The sequence below is a fragment of the Triturus cristatus genome, chromosome 3_2, assembly GCF_964204655.1.
Source record: "Triturus cristatus chromosome 3_2, aTriCri1.1, whole genome shotgun sequence".
Taxonomy (NCBI): domain Eukaryota; kingdom Metazoa; phylum Chordata; class Amphibia; order Caudata; family Salamandridae; genus Triturus; species Triturus cristatus.
Window position 1 is genome coordinate 345,691,074 of NC_140584.1, and position 17,978 is coordinate 345,709,051.

At 45.5% G+C, this 17,978-nt stretch overlaps 1 protein-coding gene across 1 annotated transcript in view; it reads right to left on the bottom strand.

Annotated features, from left to right (window-relative positions):
- STK40 (serine/threonine kinase 40) overlaps window positions 1-17,978 on the bottom strand; it is a 353,634-nt gene that overhangs the window by 94,207 nt on the left and 241,449 nt on the right. Inside the window, exon 8 of the mRNA XM_085647845.1 lies at window positions 17,188-17,303. Within this exon, the coding sequence (XP_085503971.1) occupies window positions 17,188-17,303 (116 nt within the window). The remainder of the gene's footprint in view (window positions 1-17,187; window positions 17,304-17,978) is intronic.

Here is a 17,978-nt window from a genome sequence, read left to right on the forward strand (position 1 = left end):
ATGAACCCTTAAACCTTCCGAGGCTGCTTTTTTAAGTCAATGTATAGCAGATCTTAATGCACACAACTATCCACATTACCAAAGTCCTTTGTCAATGGAGTCTATCATCTTCTCCTGAGCAATGATGCAGAGCAAAGAATGTTGGGAAGACGACAGACTGCCCAACGTGAAAAGAAGCCACAACTTTAGGCAAGAAGGCCACCATGGCCTTCAGCACCCATTTGTCAGGAAAAAATGTGGTGCAGGGCTATAAACCAAAAGAGCCTGGAGCTCACTCACATAACTAGCTGGAGTGAGGAAGACCATTTTCAAAGTCAAAATGCAATGAGCAGCTGTGCATCTGTATGAAGGAAGTAGACATGATAAAGCCAGTTCTAAATGAAGGTCCTGTTGCAACACCATAGTTTGGGAGGGAACTAATGTGTCAAATCTTTTAAAAACGCATGACAACAGGTGATTTAAATTAGGATGGCTCATCCATTGAATGTAAAAGGCTCAAAAAGGCCGATACACAACTCTTCCTTGGTGGGCCAAAGACAAAGCAAACAATAAAACATCCAACAGTTTGGCTTTTAGCAGCTTTGTGTTGCGGGCTCCACTCCAGGCCACAAATTTGGCCCAACGACAGGCTTATATGGATTGTGTAGATAACAGGACATCCACAATCTCTGGCAGTAGATCAAACACAGTCAACTTCCGCTGCTTAATCTCCACTCAAAGGTATAGACTGCGTAGGTTAGGAGCAGAACCCTGCCCTGCGACAGACTACTGAAGCGGTAGCCTGATCAAAGGACAGATGCTCATGCTCAGAAGTTCAGGGTGCCACCATTGCCCTGGTCAAATCCACAGCCACTAGTATTACTTGGCTCTGGTCATTCCTCTTCCATCTTTAGAACTCAAGTCAGGAACGACCGAAAGGCGTGCAGGAGTACTGTGGGTTACTTCACCCTGCATCTCCTAGAGTGTTCTTGTGAACTCCAATGTGCAGATTTCTTGACACTGTGCGTTCAACAACAGAAGCAGAAAAATCCAACCAAGGCTTCCTTCAATCTTGGAAAATACCCTGTGCCACCCCAGGACGCAACTGCCATTTTTGATTCGGCAGACATTGCCGACAAAGCTCATCCCCTAGGCATTTTGAGAATCAGCCATGTGGTTCACAATTAGGGAAATGCCCTGAAGCTCCAGTCAAATACAGAGGTGTAGCAACTCTTAGCGCAGAACCCAAGACATCAGTCTGCCCTGTTTGTTGCATTACCACATGGCTGTGGTGGTGTCAATGAACATCTGATCTCCAATTCTCCAAGATGACCTCCCCAGCCCAACAGAGATGCATCGGTCACCCCCATCAACTCTGTTGGGGTAAAGGAGAGGGTTTGCCACTGATCATGTGGAGGTCAGGCAGCCACCACTACAGATATTGTATGTTCTCCTCCAAAACCTGAATGATAGCAGTCAGTTTCTCTGGTGTTGGGCCCAAAGTAACTCCAGATTTCACTGCAGAGCCCGCATATCCCACCTGGGGAATTGACAAGCAGGATGCATGAGGACAGGGGTTGAGGACCCGGTATTGACTGTACACCAAACCTCTGAAGTATCCTTGGAAGGACTGAAAGTGGTGCGCACAGTGGCCCAGCTTTCTTTGAAGCACTATAGGGTAGGATCCCATCAAAAGGCATATCCATAAGGGATGCCTGCAAAACACCAGAAAAGCATGTGCACCTCAACCATGGTGGTGACGGAGCACCACGTTAGTGCTGACAGCTCACCTCAAACAATTGGTAGTGTCCAGGCCAGACAAACTCGCATACCATCTTTAATAGAAAGGATGAATCCAAGCAAGGTAGGCCTTAAACACTTTTGGGACTGCCAGGAAGATATAGCTGACCATGTCCCAGAGGGCGCGCAAATGCCTCAATTTGCTCAGACTACTGGTATGCAGGTAATTATAGCAATTGAACTGGGATTAATCTTGCTGATGGAAGCCAAGACCACAAGACTTTTGGTAGTTGGGTGTTTGAATAAAAAAAATCATGGCTGCCAGGCACTGGTTTTAGACATCTGCTGTTAGCCTGCTCGCCTGCAGCAAACAAATGCTTAAACCAGGTGCCCTTCAATGTATCAGAACTTCGATGAACAGCTCTAAGGACCTAAAGGAAGCCTGCCCAGACTGTAAAACTTCAGTACGAACTTTTAGTCCTGACCTCCACAGAAAGAAGATCCTCAGAAGCACATCTACCACTGCTGCAAAGGCAGCACTTTTTATGTTGGTGGCTTAGGGAGGAAAACCAACCCAATATCAGGGGAGGTATCAAGCCCACTGGTGTCCTGTGAGTCCAAATGAAAAAAAAATCATCATGATCATAATGTGGGGGAAAATCAGCCCATCATCTCCATTGTAATCTCCGAGAAGCAGCAAACTCTGATCAGAATTAAAAACGGAAAGGTGGAGGAGCAACTAAGGGTGTATCCATCAGAGGTAGAGGCACTGCCTTATCTGAATCTGACTGAATAGGAAGTGGGTATGTTTGAATGAAGACAGGACCCAAACTCAGTTCGGGCAAGACGAGTTTGGCTCAAAGTCAGACATTGGCAAAGGGTCGCGTTACGGTGCCGCTGGTATCAGGAACAGTGTCGAAGGGACCAGGGGAGAAACACGGTCGGTGCAGAAGCTGAGGCCAGTTAGAAAGGCAAAGATGGGGCAGAGAACAGTTCTGAAGGCACACCAGAGGGAACAAGCAGAGTGCCAAAAATGCGCAACATGGCAGTAGGACTTGCATGGCTTTTTCTGATGCCAACGTACAGCTTCGCTTCATGGTCCCAGAGTGCCTTTGGGTTTAAGAGAGAAAATTCTTGACACAATTTGGAGTCCTGATCCGAGCCCAAACACCAAAGGCACATCTCATGTAGGTCAGTCACCGATCAGTTTCTGACAGTAGCAACACAATTTGAATCCTGCAGTTTTACGTGGGGATATCGTTTGCTTGCACACTGGACTTCAATGTTGTGCAGAAATTCTTTTGTCAATTTAACAAAAAAACTGGAGTTGAGCTCCAGATTTGCATTTAAAGGTGTGTAAATAAAGGAATAGACTTCGACGTGCAGGGATAGCACTTATATGCGGCCCCAGCCCATCACTTCTAGGACAGAACTAAGCAGAGACAGTCGCACAGCATCACTTAGCAGTGTAGAGCACTGCTGTGAAAGTACATGATTCTAGTGTGGCATCTGGGGGTTTCCAACAGTGACACATATTGGGGTTAGAAGTGTCCATCCAAAATAAGCTACTGTCAACAGTCTATGCTTTAGTAGCTGGACTGGAGGATGCAGCAGCCACTAGTGATGGAGGAACACTTAAGAAAAAGCTTGACCAAAGACTTGTGAACTGCTGCTTGAAAAAAAATGTCTCTCTTCCCCCCTCTGCCTCCCAACCTATGGTTGATCTTGTGCCTGCACTCTGGTGCCTTCATTTCCTCTTGGAGTTATCCGGGTAGCCTGCTGCACACCCGCCGAGTTTCTCGAGGGAGTGCCCACGGAGCTTCTACCATCCAGCTGGCAGCTCTCCCTCATCCGACCGCCACCCTCCTCAAGGATTTGACCTATTTTTCCACGCATTGCGGACCCCAAGAACGATCCAGGTGGCCTGCTTTGCACCCTCCAAGTTTCATGAGGGAGTGCCCACGGAGCCTTTGCCAACATGGCCGCTGTTTAGTTTGAGCTGGCGGCTCCTCCCCCCCCCCCCCGACCGCCTCCCCCCTCCTGGACTCGACCTCTTGATTTGATCTGCTCTGAGGACCCTGCCCGGAATGCCCCGCGACGCCTCCCGATTTTCAGCCCCACACCCACCATCTGGTCTCAGCCTTTATGCCTGGTCTACTGCGGAGGATCTACTCAATGGAGGCTCCCCCGTCACAGTGAGGCGAGTGGTGAGGTTTTTGGTGAAGGGCAGCCGGCGGTGGTGAGGGACCGGAAGGAGTGGTGATTGCGGCGGGCAGCCTGTGAGGAGCCGCTCCGGTGTGATGCATGGCTGGAAACCAGAGCCTGTGGTGAGTGCGGTCGGTCTCGCGTTTTAGCCATGGACTTGCCTACCTTCCGGACCCGACCTCTGTTGCTTGGCATACCGCAGCCCCTTCCGGATCATCCCCCTGTCGACGATGTCCCAACAATAACTTCAGTGCCCTCCAGCCTTCCTCCCGCCAAATCTGGTGGCTACCACATTTCAGCCCTGCTCCCGGGGTATATTTCCTTTGTGACTTTGTGTTTCTCCGTAATGACTGTGTCCTGATCTCCGTCTCTCCTGCAATCCCGCCATTTTGTTCAAGTTTATTTGGGGCTCACGACTTGGAGCCCCCATCTAGCGTCTACGACAGATCCCCTTGATCGATTCTTGCCACTGCTCTCAGCCTGTGCCGCTTAGTCAACCCCTTTTTAACGATTCTTACACCCTTCACTACTTGTTTTGGTCATGGTGAATCACCATTGTGACCCTATCAGATCCTCGCCATTTATTTTTCGACACAACTTAGCGATGATGTACGGCATTAGTTGTTGTCTTATCACCGGCCCCCTGCCGGTTTGTAGACTCTCATACTCGGACTATTTCTTTGATATCCCCTGTAGTAAAGATCTTCATGAAAACCTCTTTACTAACCCTCCACCCCCTCCATGCTCTACAGGACTTGGTCTCTATTTAATTTAATGTCCTAGCTACAGATGTAATTTTATAACTCGGTTTTCTCTATGGTATGTTTTATTCTCTAATAACTGATGTAACTTTATAACTGTTTATCTGCGGAATTTGATATTAAACTAATGATTGCTTCTGCCCTATTCCCTCCCCCCTCTACTCTATTGCTACTTTTCATATTGTTTACACCTTGCTCCGCCTCATTTCCGATGTTTTTCTTGTTCTATGCAATCTGCATCTACGCTTATGTTACTTGTGTAATCGCTTATGTCAAGCGCTCGGTTTCCTCCGGGTCTAGCCAACGAGCTTCCTAAGTAAGCCCTTGTCCAAAGCACTCCTACTCCCGTTGTTGGGGATGGATCCAGCATCTTTGCCCTTGAGTCTCAGAGACCCCTCTGAGAGAGTCCACAATGATAAGGGTGTCACACATAGTGAAGGATGGGGATTGATCACCTTTAAACTGCGAACCGTATCCTAGCCTGTCGGACACTTTATTCACGCTGGGTCTTCTACCCCCTCCCCCACCTTCAGTCTTCAGTCTTCTGAGTGTGCCCCCTTGTTGGGGAGGGATCCAGCATCTATGCCCTGGGGTCTCAGCGAGCCCGCTGAGAGAGTCCACCGCGTCAAGAGAATCACACTTAACGGAGGACTGGGAATGATCCCTTCTCCGCAGGGAGCAGTCTCCCACCCAGCCTGATGTCAGACACAGTTACCTCCTCGTCTCCACCCCCTGTCTGCTACCCCCCAGGCCCCACCTCTTCCCTCCGTCATTCTCTGCCTACCTCCCCCTATCCCTTTCACCTCTCCCCTGAATTTCGCTCTCCCTGCCTGCTTTATTTATCCTTACTGCCTGCTTCGATTAATCACCCTACCAGTTACCCTTTTACATTACCCCTTACCCTTCTACACGCCTTGAACGGATGTAACCTGTAACGGATGTACCTTCTGTAACAATGAGCAATTTGCAACCGATGTAACTCGTCTCATGTAAAGCGCTCCGATACCTACGGGTCTAGCCAGCACTATATAAAACTCAAGTAAATAAATAAATAAAGCTCTCCTTGCCAAACAAGGAATTTTGACTCTACAGCCAGGCCCAAGGATGAGCAAGAACACCTTTCCAATATAATCCGGCGAGCTTTCTATGAATATAAGCTAAGGGACTGCAGTCACATGTCTGCTTTCCTTTAAACACTATAATTGCACCCCATGTATTTGAAGGCCTGACAGACTTTGCTGATTGCCCCGATTAGTTTTGAATTGTTGGGCAATGGACTCTCAAATGTTATGATAGCAGGCAGGCCAGAAATCTAGTGATGAATGGTCTGCTAACAGGAAAATATTCGAGAAAATAATGTGTTAATAACGTTCAATCACTAGGTGTATGAACCACCTCTTAAGCATAGAAATGGTATCCCACTTGTGTGGTGGGACAATTACCTGAGACTAGGAAGGACAAAACCAAGAACAATGAGAAGACTACATGAACTTCATATGGCCATAGTTTTAATTTGTTCCTGTCTCTGACTATAGGCCCACCAACACGAGTTGGGTAGCATTTTTATCAGGAAAAGTGGGAGAGCGCTGAGCGGCAGGAACTTTGTAGATACCATGCACACTCTATAACTTTGCTCTCATATAAATGTGGGGAAAATGTATAATTTTATCCAGCGTTCTCCCTTTGGCGGGCTTTTCGGGTAAGAAAACGTAGTACGATCCAGGATTGGTAGGGTTGCCTGCTAACCCAGAGGGCGAAAAATGCAGCAATTCACTATGATAAGTGAGAGGTAACTGAGATCAACTCCCCTCTCTGCCAGTTCATTAATCAAAACTTCACCCAAATTAATCCAAATTTCCTCTAGCTTGCCATAAGAATGAGAATGCTGTAGGTCCCAGTAGATTTCTGCCCCCCAGTGTCAGGGAGTGGGAGGAAACAATGCAGAATTTGAGCCTGTTTCAGGTGGGGCTCGCCAGCACTCAAGGTCGGGGACCAGCACTGATTTCTTATTTTTTTTAAAAAAATTGAAAAACCTTTATTGAGAATCCAGTTACATCAGTGTGATAGAAAACGCCAAAGCATAGTACACATCAGGTCAGTTGGATAAAAAACCTTCCCGTACCAGATTAAACATGTAGCAAACTTCCCCCCACCCGCCCCTCACTAGTGTCGATGCAGTCTCGGTAGTCTCATGTTGCAGTTCAATATCAATCGGCACAGTCTATTGGCATCTGACATATTCCTCCCTTTATCATAGAACGTGCATAGGTCAAAACCACCTAAAATACTCATGGCTTCCATGTGTAAACTCCCCCCGTCCTAGTGTGCAAGGACATCCACCGTATACAACCAGAATAATGGGCAACATACACAATCCATAAGCTCAGTGCAGGTAACCTGGCAAGGAAAAGAATCATCTCCCAGGGTGTCCCTCCTGCAGGGTTAAGCATCTGGAAGCAGGTTCGACCTCACTAGCTGACCTGAGCTACCCTCCCCGTCCAACTCATCATTCCTCGCCGCCAGCTCTGTCAGGTATGAGGTCAGAGGGCCCCAAATATCCTTCGGGCGTGATTTAGTGGGCAGGAGATCGGCATACTCATGCATATGCCCTTGACAGGTGGTCATCGATTGAATACAATCTTTAAACTTGGGGGCCCGACCCCTCCCCCATCTACATGCAACTTGCAGTTTTGCCAATAGCAGCCCCATTGCCAGAAATTTTTTATTTTTGTATTAACCGCTTGAATCAATCCAAGGAGGCCTAGTAGAGGGCAGGGCTGCACCCGGTTCCCTATCATACCCGATAAACCATCGAACGTCTATATCCAGAATTCTGCCACCAAAGGGCAGCTCCATGCCAGGTGAAAAAAATCCGCTCCCTCCCATCTGCAATGCACACATTGATCATTATCTCTAAGGCGAAGTCTATAAAGCTTGGCCAGGGAGTAATACAATTGTTGTAGAAACTTAAAATGAATAAGGCGCAGCCTACTGTTACTGGTAATAGCCGCGGTCTGCGTGCCGCTAAGTTCCCACTGGTCATCGGTCAGCAGGGAATCTAAATCACTATCCCATTCGCTTCTGGCAGGTGGGCTCCGCCCTCTGGGCATGCTTATACAGTAGAGATATAGCGTGTTGGGGAGGATCTTTCTGCAAAAAAGCATGCAAAGGGGCTAGTGTAGCTGGCTCTGCGGGGAAGTCTGGGGTCACTGCCTTAATACTCTGTCAGAGTCTGGTATATAAAAACGTGTCCATAATTGTGGGCATACGTGCTCCAAAAAAATTGCTCCTTTGAGCGTAACTGTCCCACCACATACAGGTCACCCCATGTGAAATACTGGAGGCCATCGAGCATCTGGCGACATATTCCTTCACACGTGACTCGTAGCAGGGGCTTGCGCAACAACGACATCCTGGGTGAATATAGCATAGGGTTCCCTAGCTTGCGGGCTATCCAGTGCCAGGCTAGTATAGTACAATCCACAGTGGATGGATCACGAGCCCTCTCATTCACTTCAGTGAACAGATAACCGGACGGCGGGATCGGAGCCATATAGCTGTCCTCAACCGCCAAATGCGGCATAAAGGGCGGTGGATGAAACCAGTAGGTGGCAAAGTGAGCCTGTGCACAATAGTAATAAAATTCAAAATCTGGAACTTCGTACCCTCCTTGGTGGTATGGTAGCATGAGCGTGTGTAGATTGAGGCGTGCTTGCTTACCGCCCCAAATGAGCCTTGTGAGTTGGGTTCCAAGTGTGTTAAAAAAAAAACTCCCCGGATGATGTGGAATATTGACAAAGAGATACAAAAGGTTCAGCAACAACACCATCTTAATTAAGGATATCCTACCGCCATGGACAGAGGGAGACGTAACCATTTGGTGACATTTTCAGTTATTTTATCAATGGCCATGCCATAGTTTGTTCTCATCAACGCATCCTTTTCCCAAGTGATGTGGATACCCAAGTATTTCAAACCATCAGCTTCCCACATCAGGGGGTAGTCCAGCTGTTATGACGGGGTGTTCTCTGTTAAGGGAAACACAGCAGATTTTGACCAATTAATTTGTACTCCAGATATGACCCCCAAATTTAGTTATCTCCCGTAGTATGGGATTCAGATTGACCTGGGGCTGCTTAACATACAATGTCATGTCATCCGCGTATAGCGAAATGAGCAATTGTCTAGAGGGGTAAATCAATGCCTCATCATTGTGGTGTTGGCGGAGCTTCGCAGCCAATGGTTCAATTGCGAGAGCAAACAAAATCGGGGACAAAGGGCACCCCTGTCGCGTGCCCCTGGAAACAACAAAAGGGAAAGAATGGCACCATTTAACAGCAACGACGCTACTGGCTGACTAAAGAGCAACCGTATCCAGTTGAGGAAAGTAAAAGGCATTCCCATACGCTCCAAAACCCCAAGCAAGTAATCCCACTCCAGGGAGTCAAACGCCTTGGTGGCGTCAAGAAAAACCGCCACAGCCGAACAATTAGGGTCAATATCTTGTAACACTGCAGCCAGGGTTCTGAGGTTATGCGACGTGGCCCGATTAGGGATGAAGCCCGCCTGGTCAGGTAGCACCAGCCGCTGCATCAGCAGGCCCAAGTGAATCACCAAAACTTTAGCCAGTATTTTAGTATCACAATTAAGGAGCGATAGGGGTCGGTACGAATCGCAGGACAGCAGGGATCTCCCAGGCTCCAGGAGCGAGGTTATTAGCGCTTCGCGCATGGTTCCTGGTAACCTACCCTCTTCTAGCGCCACACAGAATACCTCTTTCAAAATAGGAGCTACAATTGGAGCGTAAGTTTTGTAAAATTCTATGGGCAACCCATTAGACCCAGGAGCCCGACCAGATTTCATCATCATGATAGCTTCTGTAATTCATCAATCTCCAATTCCAGGTTTAAACATTTCTGCTGAGACCAGCACTGATTCTTCCTTAATTTTTAATTTTTTTTAATACATATTTTTTTATTAACAATCATTGACATTTATATACAGTATGCAGGATTTGGCATGTATGCTGACAGCGAGAACAAACAGTGTTCATCAACGAATACATCTGTATAATGGAAGTCATGGGGTGGAGGCAATATCACAATTAATCCCGCGGGGCGGGCTACAGATATTCCCCCTATAGGTGTTCCAGTGGTCCCAGATTTTGGACCATTTACGGGGGTAGCCGCGGGCTATATAGACTGATTTTTCTCTGAACATGCACCAATCGAGGTCTTTTTTCCAGTCTGTAATTGTTGGTGCATTTGTGGCTCCCCAGAGCTGTGCAATGTTCCTTTTAGCTATTGTGAGACCCAGGGTGGCCCACTGGGTCTGATAGTTATTTAAATCAGTAGGTTCCCAGATGTTAAGGAGGCAACGTCGTGCCTTTGGGCGGAGTGAGATTCCCAGGACCTCACTGAATATATCATGTATTTTCCCCCAGTATGATTGGATATGAGTGCAGTCCCAAATGATGTGGATAAATGTACCCATCTGATTGCAACCCCTTCTGCAGTCTCGCCCTTCAGCGACTCCCATGTGCAGCAGTTGGGGCCCCGTCACAGACTCTATGAAGGATTTTTAGCTGTATTAGACGCAAGCGCGCTGGGATAGCAACTAGGATACCGCTTCCTGCCATTCTTCATCGTCCATTTCAATACCGTCACCCACCCATTTCTCCCGCAACGCCCGGAGAGGGCAGTTCATATTATTAATACGTTTTTTTATATACGAGGGAAATGGTTTTCTCCTGCAGATGTCCATCCAGTATTCTGTCCCCTAGGGGAGATGCGTCCGGAGGACAGAGTCCTATTGGCAGGAGTGATTGTAGTGCGTGCTTCACCTGTGTATAGCGAAAGCGCTCAGTCTGCCAATTCATATTTGCTCTGTAATGTAGCAAACAACTTAACCTCTCCCTTAACCCAGAGGTCTCGAATCCACGAGATCCCAATTAGGTCCCACTTATCAAACCCCTTCGATTTCCAAAGATCACCCAGCATCTGAGAGTCCCACAACGGAGTTGTCAGAGTAATTTTCTTCCCCCACCCAAACGACCTATTGGCTGCGTGCCATACATCCGCGGAATGCTTTGTAGGGCCCGTAAGAGGCTATCTACCTGGTTTTGAATATAATACTCTGTTGTAGTCACCCCCCCAGAAAGAGCAATCTGTCCATGTTATATCCTGGGTCATCTGGACTGCCGTAGGTACCATGGTTGACAGCCGCTAGGTGCGATGTCCAATAATACTTTCTAATGTCTGGCTGGCTAATTCCGCCATCGTACCAATTGAGAGTTAGTTTTTTTAAACGCAATTCGCGTGTTTCCTGTCCATAAGAGGTCTCACTGTAGCCCCTCAATTTCTTGAAAATAGGAGTTAGGGACCGGATTAAGGGAGTTTTGTAGGCATATAAAAACCGGGGTAGCGACATTTTAAAAAGAGATGCTTTGCCCAACAGCAAGAGAGGCAGCGACTTCCAGTGTAGTAGTTCTCGTTTGAACCTCTGCAACGGAGGGACAAGATTGCGGGTATATCGAAGCGAACGGTCAAGAGAAACATAGACCCTCAGATATTTAAAACCTTCCTCTGCGATTTGTAGTGGGCACGCACGTGGTATCTGGGGCGGATCGCCTCTTAGAACATAGAGGAGGGACTTTTGCCAGTTTATACTGAATCCAAATACCTGCCAAAAATTGCTAAAATGTCAAGCACTGCAACCAGGGATCTTCTAGGGGAGGTCAAGTACAACAGAATATCATCTGCATAAAGGGAAATGCATTCTTCCCAGTCTGGGGACCACCGCAAACCGCGGATTACAGGATCCCTCTGGATCCAGGCCGCCAGAGGTTCAAGGGCCAAGGCAAATAATAAGAGGGAGAGGGGGCACCCTTGGAGGGTACCTCGACTGAGTTGAAAAGTAGCCGATTTTTTGTTGTTGACTAGAACCTGCGCCATGGGCTCATTATACAGGAGACGTACCCATTGGATAAAACCTGGCCCAAACTTAACAAGCGTTGCAAAGAGATAGGGCCATTCTACGGTATCGAACGCTATGGTGGCATCCAAGGAGACAATGGCAACCTGTTCCAGAATGGTGGACGCTCTGCCATTAACACCGTGGACCCTGCGTATATTCAGTGCTGTATTTCTGTGTGGCATAAAGCCGGATTGATCTGGGTGTATTAAATCACTTCTAATTTTAACTAATCGATTACCTAACAATTTGGCCAGAATTTTGGGCTCTACATTGAGTGAAATTGGGCGATATGAACTACATTGAGTTTTGGGTTTGCCTTCTTTGTGAATGGTAATTATAGAGGCTATTCTCTGGTCAATCGGCAGCAGTTGCCGCTCTCGGCTCTCGTCGAACATAGCCTTTAGATATGGAGCCAACTTGTCTGGCTTCAATTTGTAGAGTTTGATAGGGATACCATTAGGGCTCAACGCCTTGCCTGAACGTAGTGAGCGTATTGCCAGTGATATTTCGTCCACTGTCAAGGTATTGATGGTCTGCAGTCGAGAGTGTGGGGTGAGAGATATCTCTTAGGAGTGCAGTAGAATAGTCTTCATTGTATGGGGCTGAGGTGTAAACAGTATGAAAGTATTCAGCAAATTGATTAACAATGCCTTGTTGGTCTGTCACATGGGACCCCTCAGTGCCACAAAGCTCAGGGACCAATCTATTTGCCCACTCCTTCCTATCCAGCCACGCTATTAGCTTCCCTGCTTTATCGCCCAGATCATAGAGCCTACCCTGCCTGTCCCTCCCCATGGTCTTGGCCCTGTCCGTCAACAACGCCCTATAGTCATCTTGTTTAAGATAGTGTGTGGATCGCCTCAGGAGTAATGTCTGCAGCCATGTCTTGCTCTAGTCGATAAATCTCCGTCTCAGCGTCTAAAATGTCTTTGCGTGCGTCTTTTTTCACCCCTGAGATAAGAGACAGGGCTTGACCTCGGATTACTGTCCTAAAGGCCTCCCATAATATTTGGGGAGAGTCCACTGTGCCCTCATTTTCCTGAAAAAAGTCATCAATGGATTTAATAAGTTCTTTACGAATTTTAGGGTCACGGAGATACCATGAATTGATGGGGGCAATCTTCCCCACTTGCGTGCGACTGAAGACTAAATGTACCCACATCGGGGAGTGATCAGAAATTCCTCTAGCTAAATGCCGTATTTCATGAATATGGGTAATTTGCAGTCCGGGGACAATAATGTAGTCTATGCGGGAGAGACTAGCATGGGCGCCAGAGAAGAATGTGTGTTGTATTGTATCTAGGGGACACGTCCTCCAGCCATCAACCAGACCCATGGCATTGAGGAAGTTTGACAACCAGTTGGATGACTGTCCAAGCACCCGGGGAGTGTGGCGATCTAGGGTACTGGAGACTACAGAGTTGAAGTCTCCCCCGAGCACTAGCAAACCATCCGGTACCGCCAGCAATATTGCGCTTAGATCTTTGAATGTAGTGGTCTGTAGTCCCGGTGGAACATAAATTGACATGAGTGTGATGGAGTAGCCCTTCCAGGTCCAGGTGATTCCAATGCATCTACCCCGGTCGTCAACCCAAGTAGAGGTTACAGTGAGAGGGAATGACTTTTTAATCATAATCCCAACTCCACGAGAACTGGAGGTGAAGCCAGCATGAGCTACCATAGTGTACCCGTACCTGTGCATTTCTTTGCATGAGTTTCCAACAAACTGTGTTTCTTGTAACATTACTACATCGGGAGCTTGCCGCTTAATGTGCTGGAGAACCACACTACGCTTTATCTTGTCTCCAAGCCCATTAACATTCCAACTCAATAGTTTAACATCTTTGTCCCACTGTGCACACATTATCGTATCTAACAAGTTGTGTCTGTAACCGCCAATACAGTCTGCATTGTCAATGAATAAAACCTATAAACAAACCACAGCCCCCAACCCCATGCAATCCCATTTCCCAACTACCCCCCACTCTGCCTCCCTGCACTTTGGACGCTGAACTGCCCATTTTAAACTTGCAGAGCACCTGTCACCCAACTGACGAACTAAGAGAAGAAAAAGTAGGAGTGAGATACCCACCCTCCCTGCCCTCCCCTCCAACATAAAGTTGTATATAACACAAGCAAATAACGGCCTACTTGTATGATGATCAATTATTCCTTAACAAATTTTGATCCAGAGCAAGAGAGAAAAGCCACAAAAGGGTTACAAAAAAAAAAAATTAAAAAAAGGAAGAAGACAGAAAAACAATGACAATGGGGAAGAAGCAGGGATGAAAAAACTTGCTAAAGTGAGATAAAGAGGCAAGGAGTGTTTGGTGGCAGATTAAAGAAGAATGAGATGGAATTGAGACTATGCAGTCTTGGTATTTGAAATATTGACCGAAAATAGCACCGGCCTATACTTATTCATTTACAAGATAGGCACTGGGGTTAAACCCCTAACTTCCCTTGTTCTCACTATTTATTTTCATAATTTTCCCAAATGGTAAGTGGGCATTCTGTCCTATCCCCAATCTGACCTCCCCGAGAAGACGAAAGGGGTGGGACGCAGAAAGACTTGCAAGCCCTTAAGTGTTAAGGTCCATGCTGGGGTCTGGAATATCTCCCCCATTTCCTCCACTTCTATTCATACAGGTTTGCTTGTGCCTAGTGGGCATTCTGTCCCCACCTCCACTCTGCACCCCCAGGGCGAGGACATTGGGGGTGGAGTATTGTCAGAAATACTGCTGGAATGATTCTGGGATAGGGCCACAGCCCGATGCATTTTATCCTAGGTGTGTGATGGGCATTATTTTTCAAAACGAAAATCCTCCTGGAAGTATTGTGGATGAACCGTTCACACCAATCACACTAACAAAGGAATGCAGCAGACACGAGCAGTTTGTCCACCACATTTAAGTGGTCAAAAAATACAGAGACAACAAATTTGTGGCTAGGTCCTGTGGAACCAATCCCTTTCAGTCTCAACTACCCACCAATTATGTGACAAGCACTACCTACACAACAAGATGGGAAGGTAAGTGTCCTCCCTGATATGTATGATAGATACCAAGTGAAAGACTTAGCAGAAAGCTCCTCTCTCACCAAACCACAGAGGTTTTACCAATGAACCTCTTGACTGAGGATTTATCTAATCTTCAATGTCAATGGGAAATAACAAAGGCTCTTAAAAACACTCACAACCTTCTGAAATCTCAAACCTGTTGCTTGCTTTATTTTTGGCATGAGATTCCGATCGAATTTTTACAACCCTGAAGGCACTGACTGCCCATCAAAGAATAATAATTTCAGTGCCCTCTACTTTACGCACTAAGAAGCATAAAAATGGTTTCAAAAAATAATTTTAAGTACAACACTTGTTGAAAGCCGGAGTTTATTAAATGCATCTTTGATCTACATAAATTACTATGCGCGCACACACACACACACACACACACACACACACACACACACACACACACACACACACACACACACACACACACACACACACACACACACACACACACACACACCATGTACTTATGTATCTATATATTTATTACCTTTCTTCAGCATATCTAAATGCACTACCCTATTACTCACCCTATACCTCTAATATATCCTCTACCTCCAATCTCCCATTCATCCCAAACCCCATCCCACTACTATGATCCCCCAACTAACCCTTTCTAGACTCTTCCATTCTCTACCCGTCCTTGCATCATCTCATAACTCTTTACTACTCAGATCTCTGAACAAGCCTTTCTAAAACCCTTACAGACTCTTCCTCCTCCACCTCCCTTTCACTCATCCCAAGCCTCCTCCTACTGCTATCGATCACCCCAAAAATGTAAATACTTTTTTTATTAAAATAATTATCTAAAAAAAAAAAAATCTAAGTCTTCCCTCTTCTATCTCTCCACTATCCTTTTCAATCAAATAACAGACTAACATGTTACCTGGCGTTCATAGATATACAGGCCGGGACGGAAGTATAACCGGCAGAAAGGTAGGATTTTTTATACTAATTATTTGATACATATGAATGTGAATTGACTGGAAAGGAATATCCTAATTATAATACTTAAGGAGTTTCCCCATTTCTCTATGATATCTTTTAGACACACTGTATTTAACAAGTCAACAGATTCCTGTTCGTTTTGAATTACACTAGGATGATCTGCACAGTGCTCACACACAAGTGTGTTCTACACGATATGGAAATATACATCGTCACTTTATTTTGAGGCACAGTTTTGAATGGCAATATTCAACAGCATAAAAAAATAAACTAACGTACTATACAGAGATACATTTGTATGTAAGTCACTACAAGGTCGCCTAAATTCTTCACTCAATGAGAATGCTTAGCAGATGGTAGTTTTGGAAGGAATTCTAAAAAACACAAATTTGTCGTTGTATATCATGTAACAGGAATGTTCGACCATATTTCTTAGAAATGTGCATGGGTTGCCACCTAGAAGTCACCCTGTTAAACAGAGTAATGCTATTAACAAGGTACAAATGTCACCACGTTTGAAGTGCAAATAGTAATAATGATGAAAGAATACATTACAACAATGTATAGTATCTATGTATTGTAGCCCTGATGAAGTCGCAGGATTGATTCCCTGAGACGACGAAACACCTGTTGGCTAAAGATCTAAGAACCAATTAAAGAACAAAAGATTTTGTTGAAATTTGTCACTCTATTGTATTTATTGTATGAGGAAATTAGCTTGGGCTGGAGGATAAAAATCACTAACCTGTCCACCACTCAAATTCATTTCATATTTCACTATACTTATTCACAACTAATCCTTTATGAGTTCCAGATTAACGTGCTACTCGCCGAAAGAGCGCTTCGATGCCTCGTTAGGGGTAGTAAGCAATATTTAAATGCAATTACAATACAATATAGCTCAGCTTCATATCCTCTTGCGAGGCTGTTCTATCATGCCCAGCCAAACAGACACATCCATCAAAAATCATACACAAGTCTCTTGAGGTATTACACTTTTAGGAATGTACCATGAATGAACCTTCTTCCCATGGCCTATGATTTAAAAGGTTTGTATTGATACCAGGAAAGAGTGAAGACTGATGTTTTGTCCTACTCATGGAAAATTTCAACTAAAGGATCTTGGATTCTTGAAGTAGTTTACTTTGTTGCCTTTGGTAACCTATAACTGCTTTCAAGAAACATTGAAGAGGGTGCAAGTAGGCAAGAGTGGTATATAAACTTGATAAAATACAATAGGTTTACCTGCACTACACATGAAAGCATTGGCAAAATTCAACAAGGCAATATTCGAACATGGGTCTCGTTGGCAAGTGGTGAGGAGAGAAAAGAATCCTTAGTATGGAGTAGCCACACTTGTAAATATTATTATAACATAACTAAACCTTTTAACACATTAAAATGATTGCAAGTCCTCTTGTTAAAAGGAAATGAGAATCTGTAAGCATAACATTTTTAAAGGGTTAACTGCAAGGGATGCTAACACCCGAAAACTAAAATAGGACTTACCACTGAGGACATCAGGGCTGATGTAGGCTGGGCTACCTCTCTGATCTTTGAGAAGGTCATCTTCGCTCACCAGATGCTTACCTAAGCAAAAGTTTGTCACAGTAATTCGGTGAGTCCTGTGAAGAAGATTTGCAATGAGATTAAGAGTGGGTACCACATCTACTATTAATACAAACTCACATATTTTACATAAAAAAGGAAGGCCAATTTCTGAATGTAAAGAAATTGATGTCCTCAAAAGTCCAGGTAAACATTAGTCACAAGACATAAATCATGCTTTTTTTGGGACACCCTTCAATTATAAACATTGATAAGCATAAAGGAAAGTCTAGTGAGGCTCGTTCGCTTCTTGTACAATATCTACTTTCCACTCCTGTCCTTCAGGAAAACTACCAAAGCTACACAAACATTCAGAAGTATAATTTCTATTTTGCCCTGATACAGCAAGATCAGAGCAAATGTGAACTGTAATGGGCAAAAAAGGCAATAAAGAAAGAGGACATACATGACACCTCTCGTCAACATCATCCAATCACAAGACATCGCAGTCAACTGCTACGTCAATTACACACAAGTCATCCTCTACCTGAAAGACAAAAACAACCACTGCCAGAACCAACTTCACCAACTGCATGACCATGACACCAGACTGGATGCCAACCAACTGGCTGCAGCTCAACTACGACAAGAAAGAAGTACTGGTCTTCGGCAACTAGACCTCCTCTTGGGACTCCACCTGGTTACCATCGGACCTAATGTTCAGATTCTGTTGAACACATATATTATCCTTG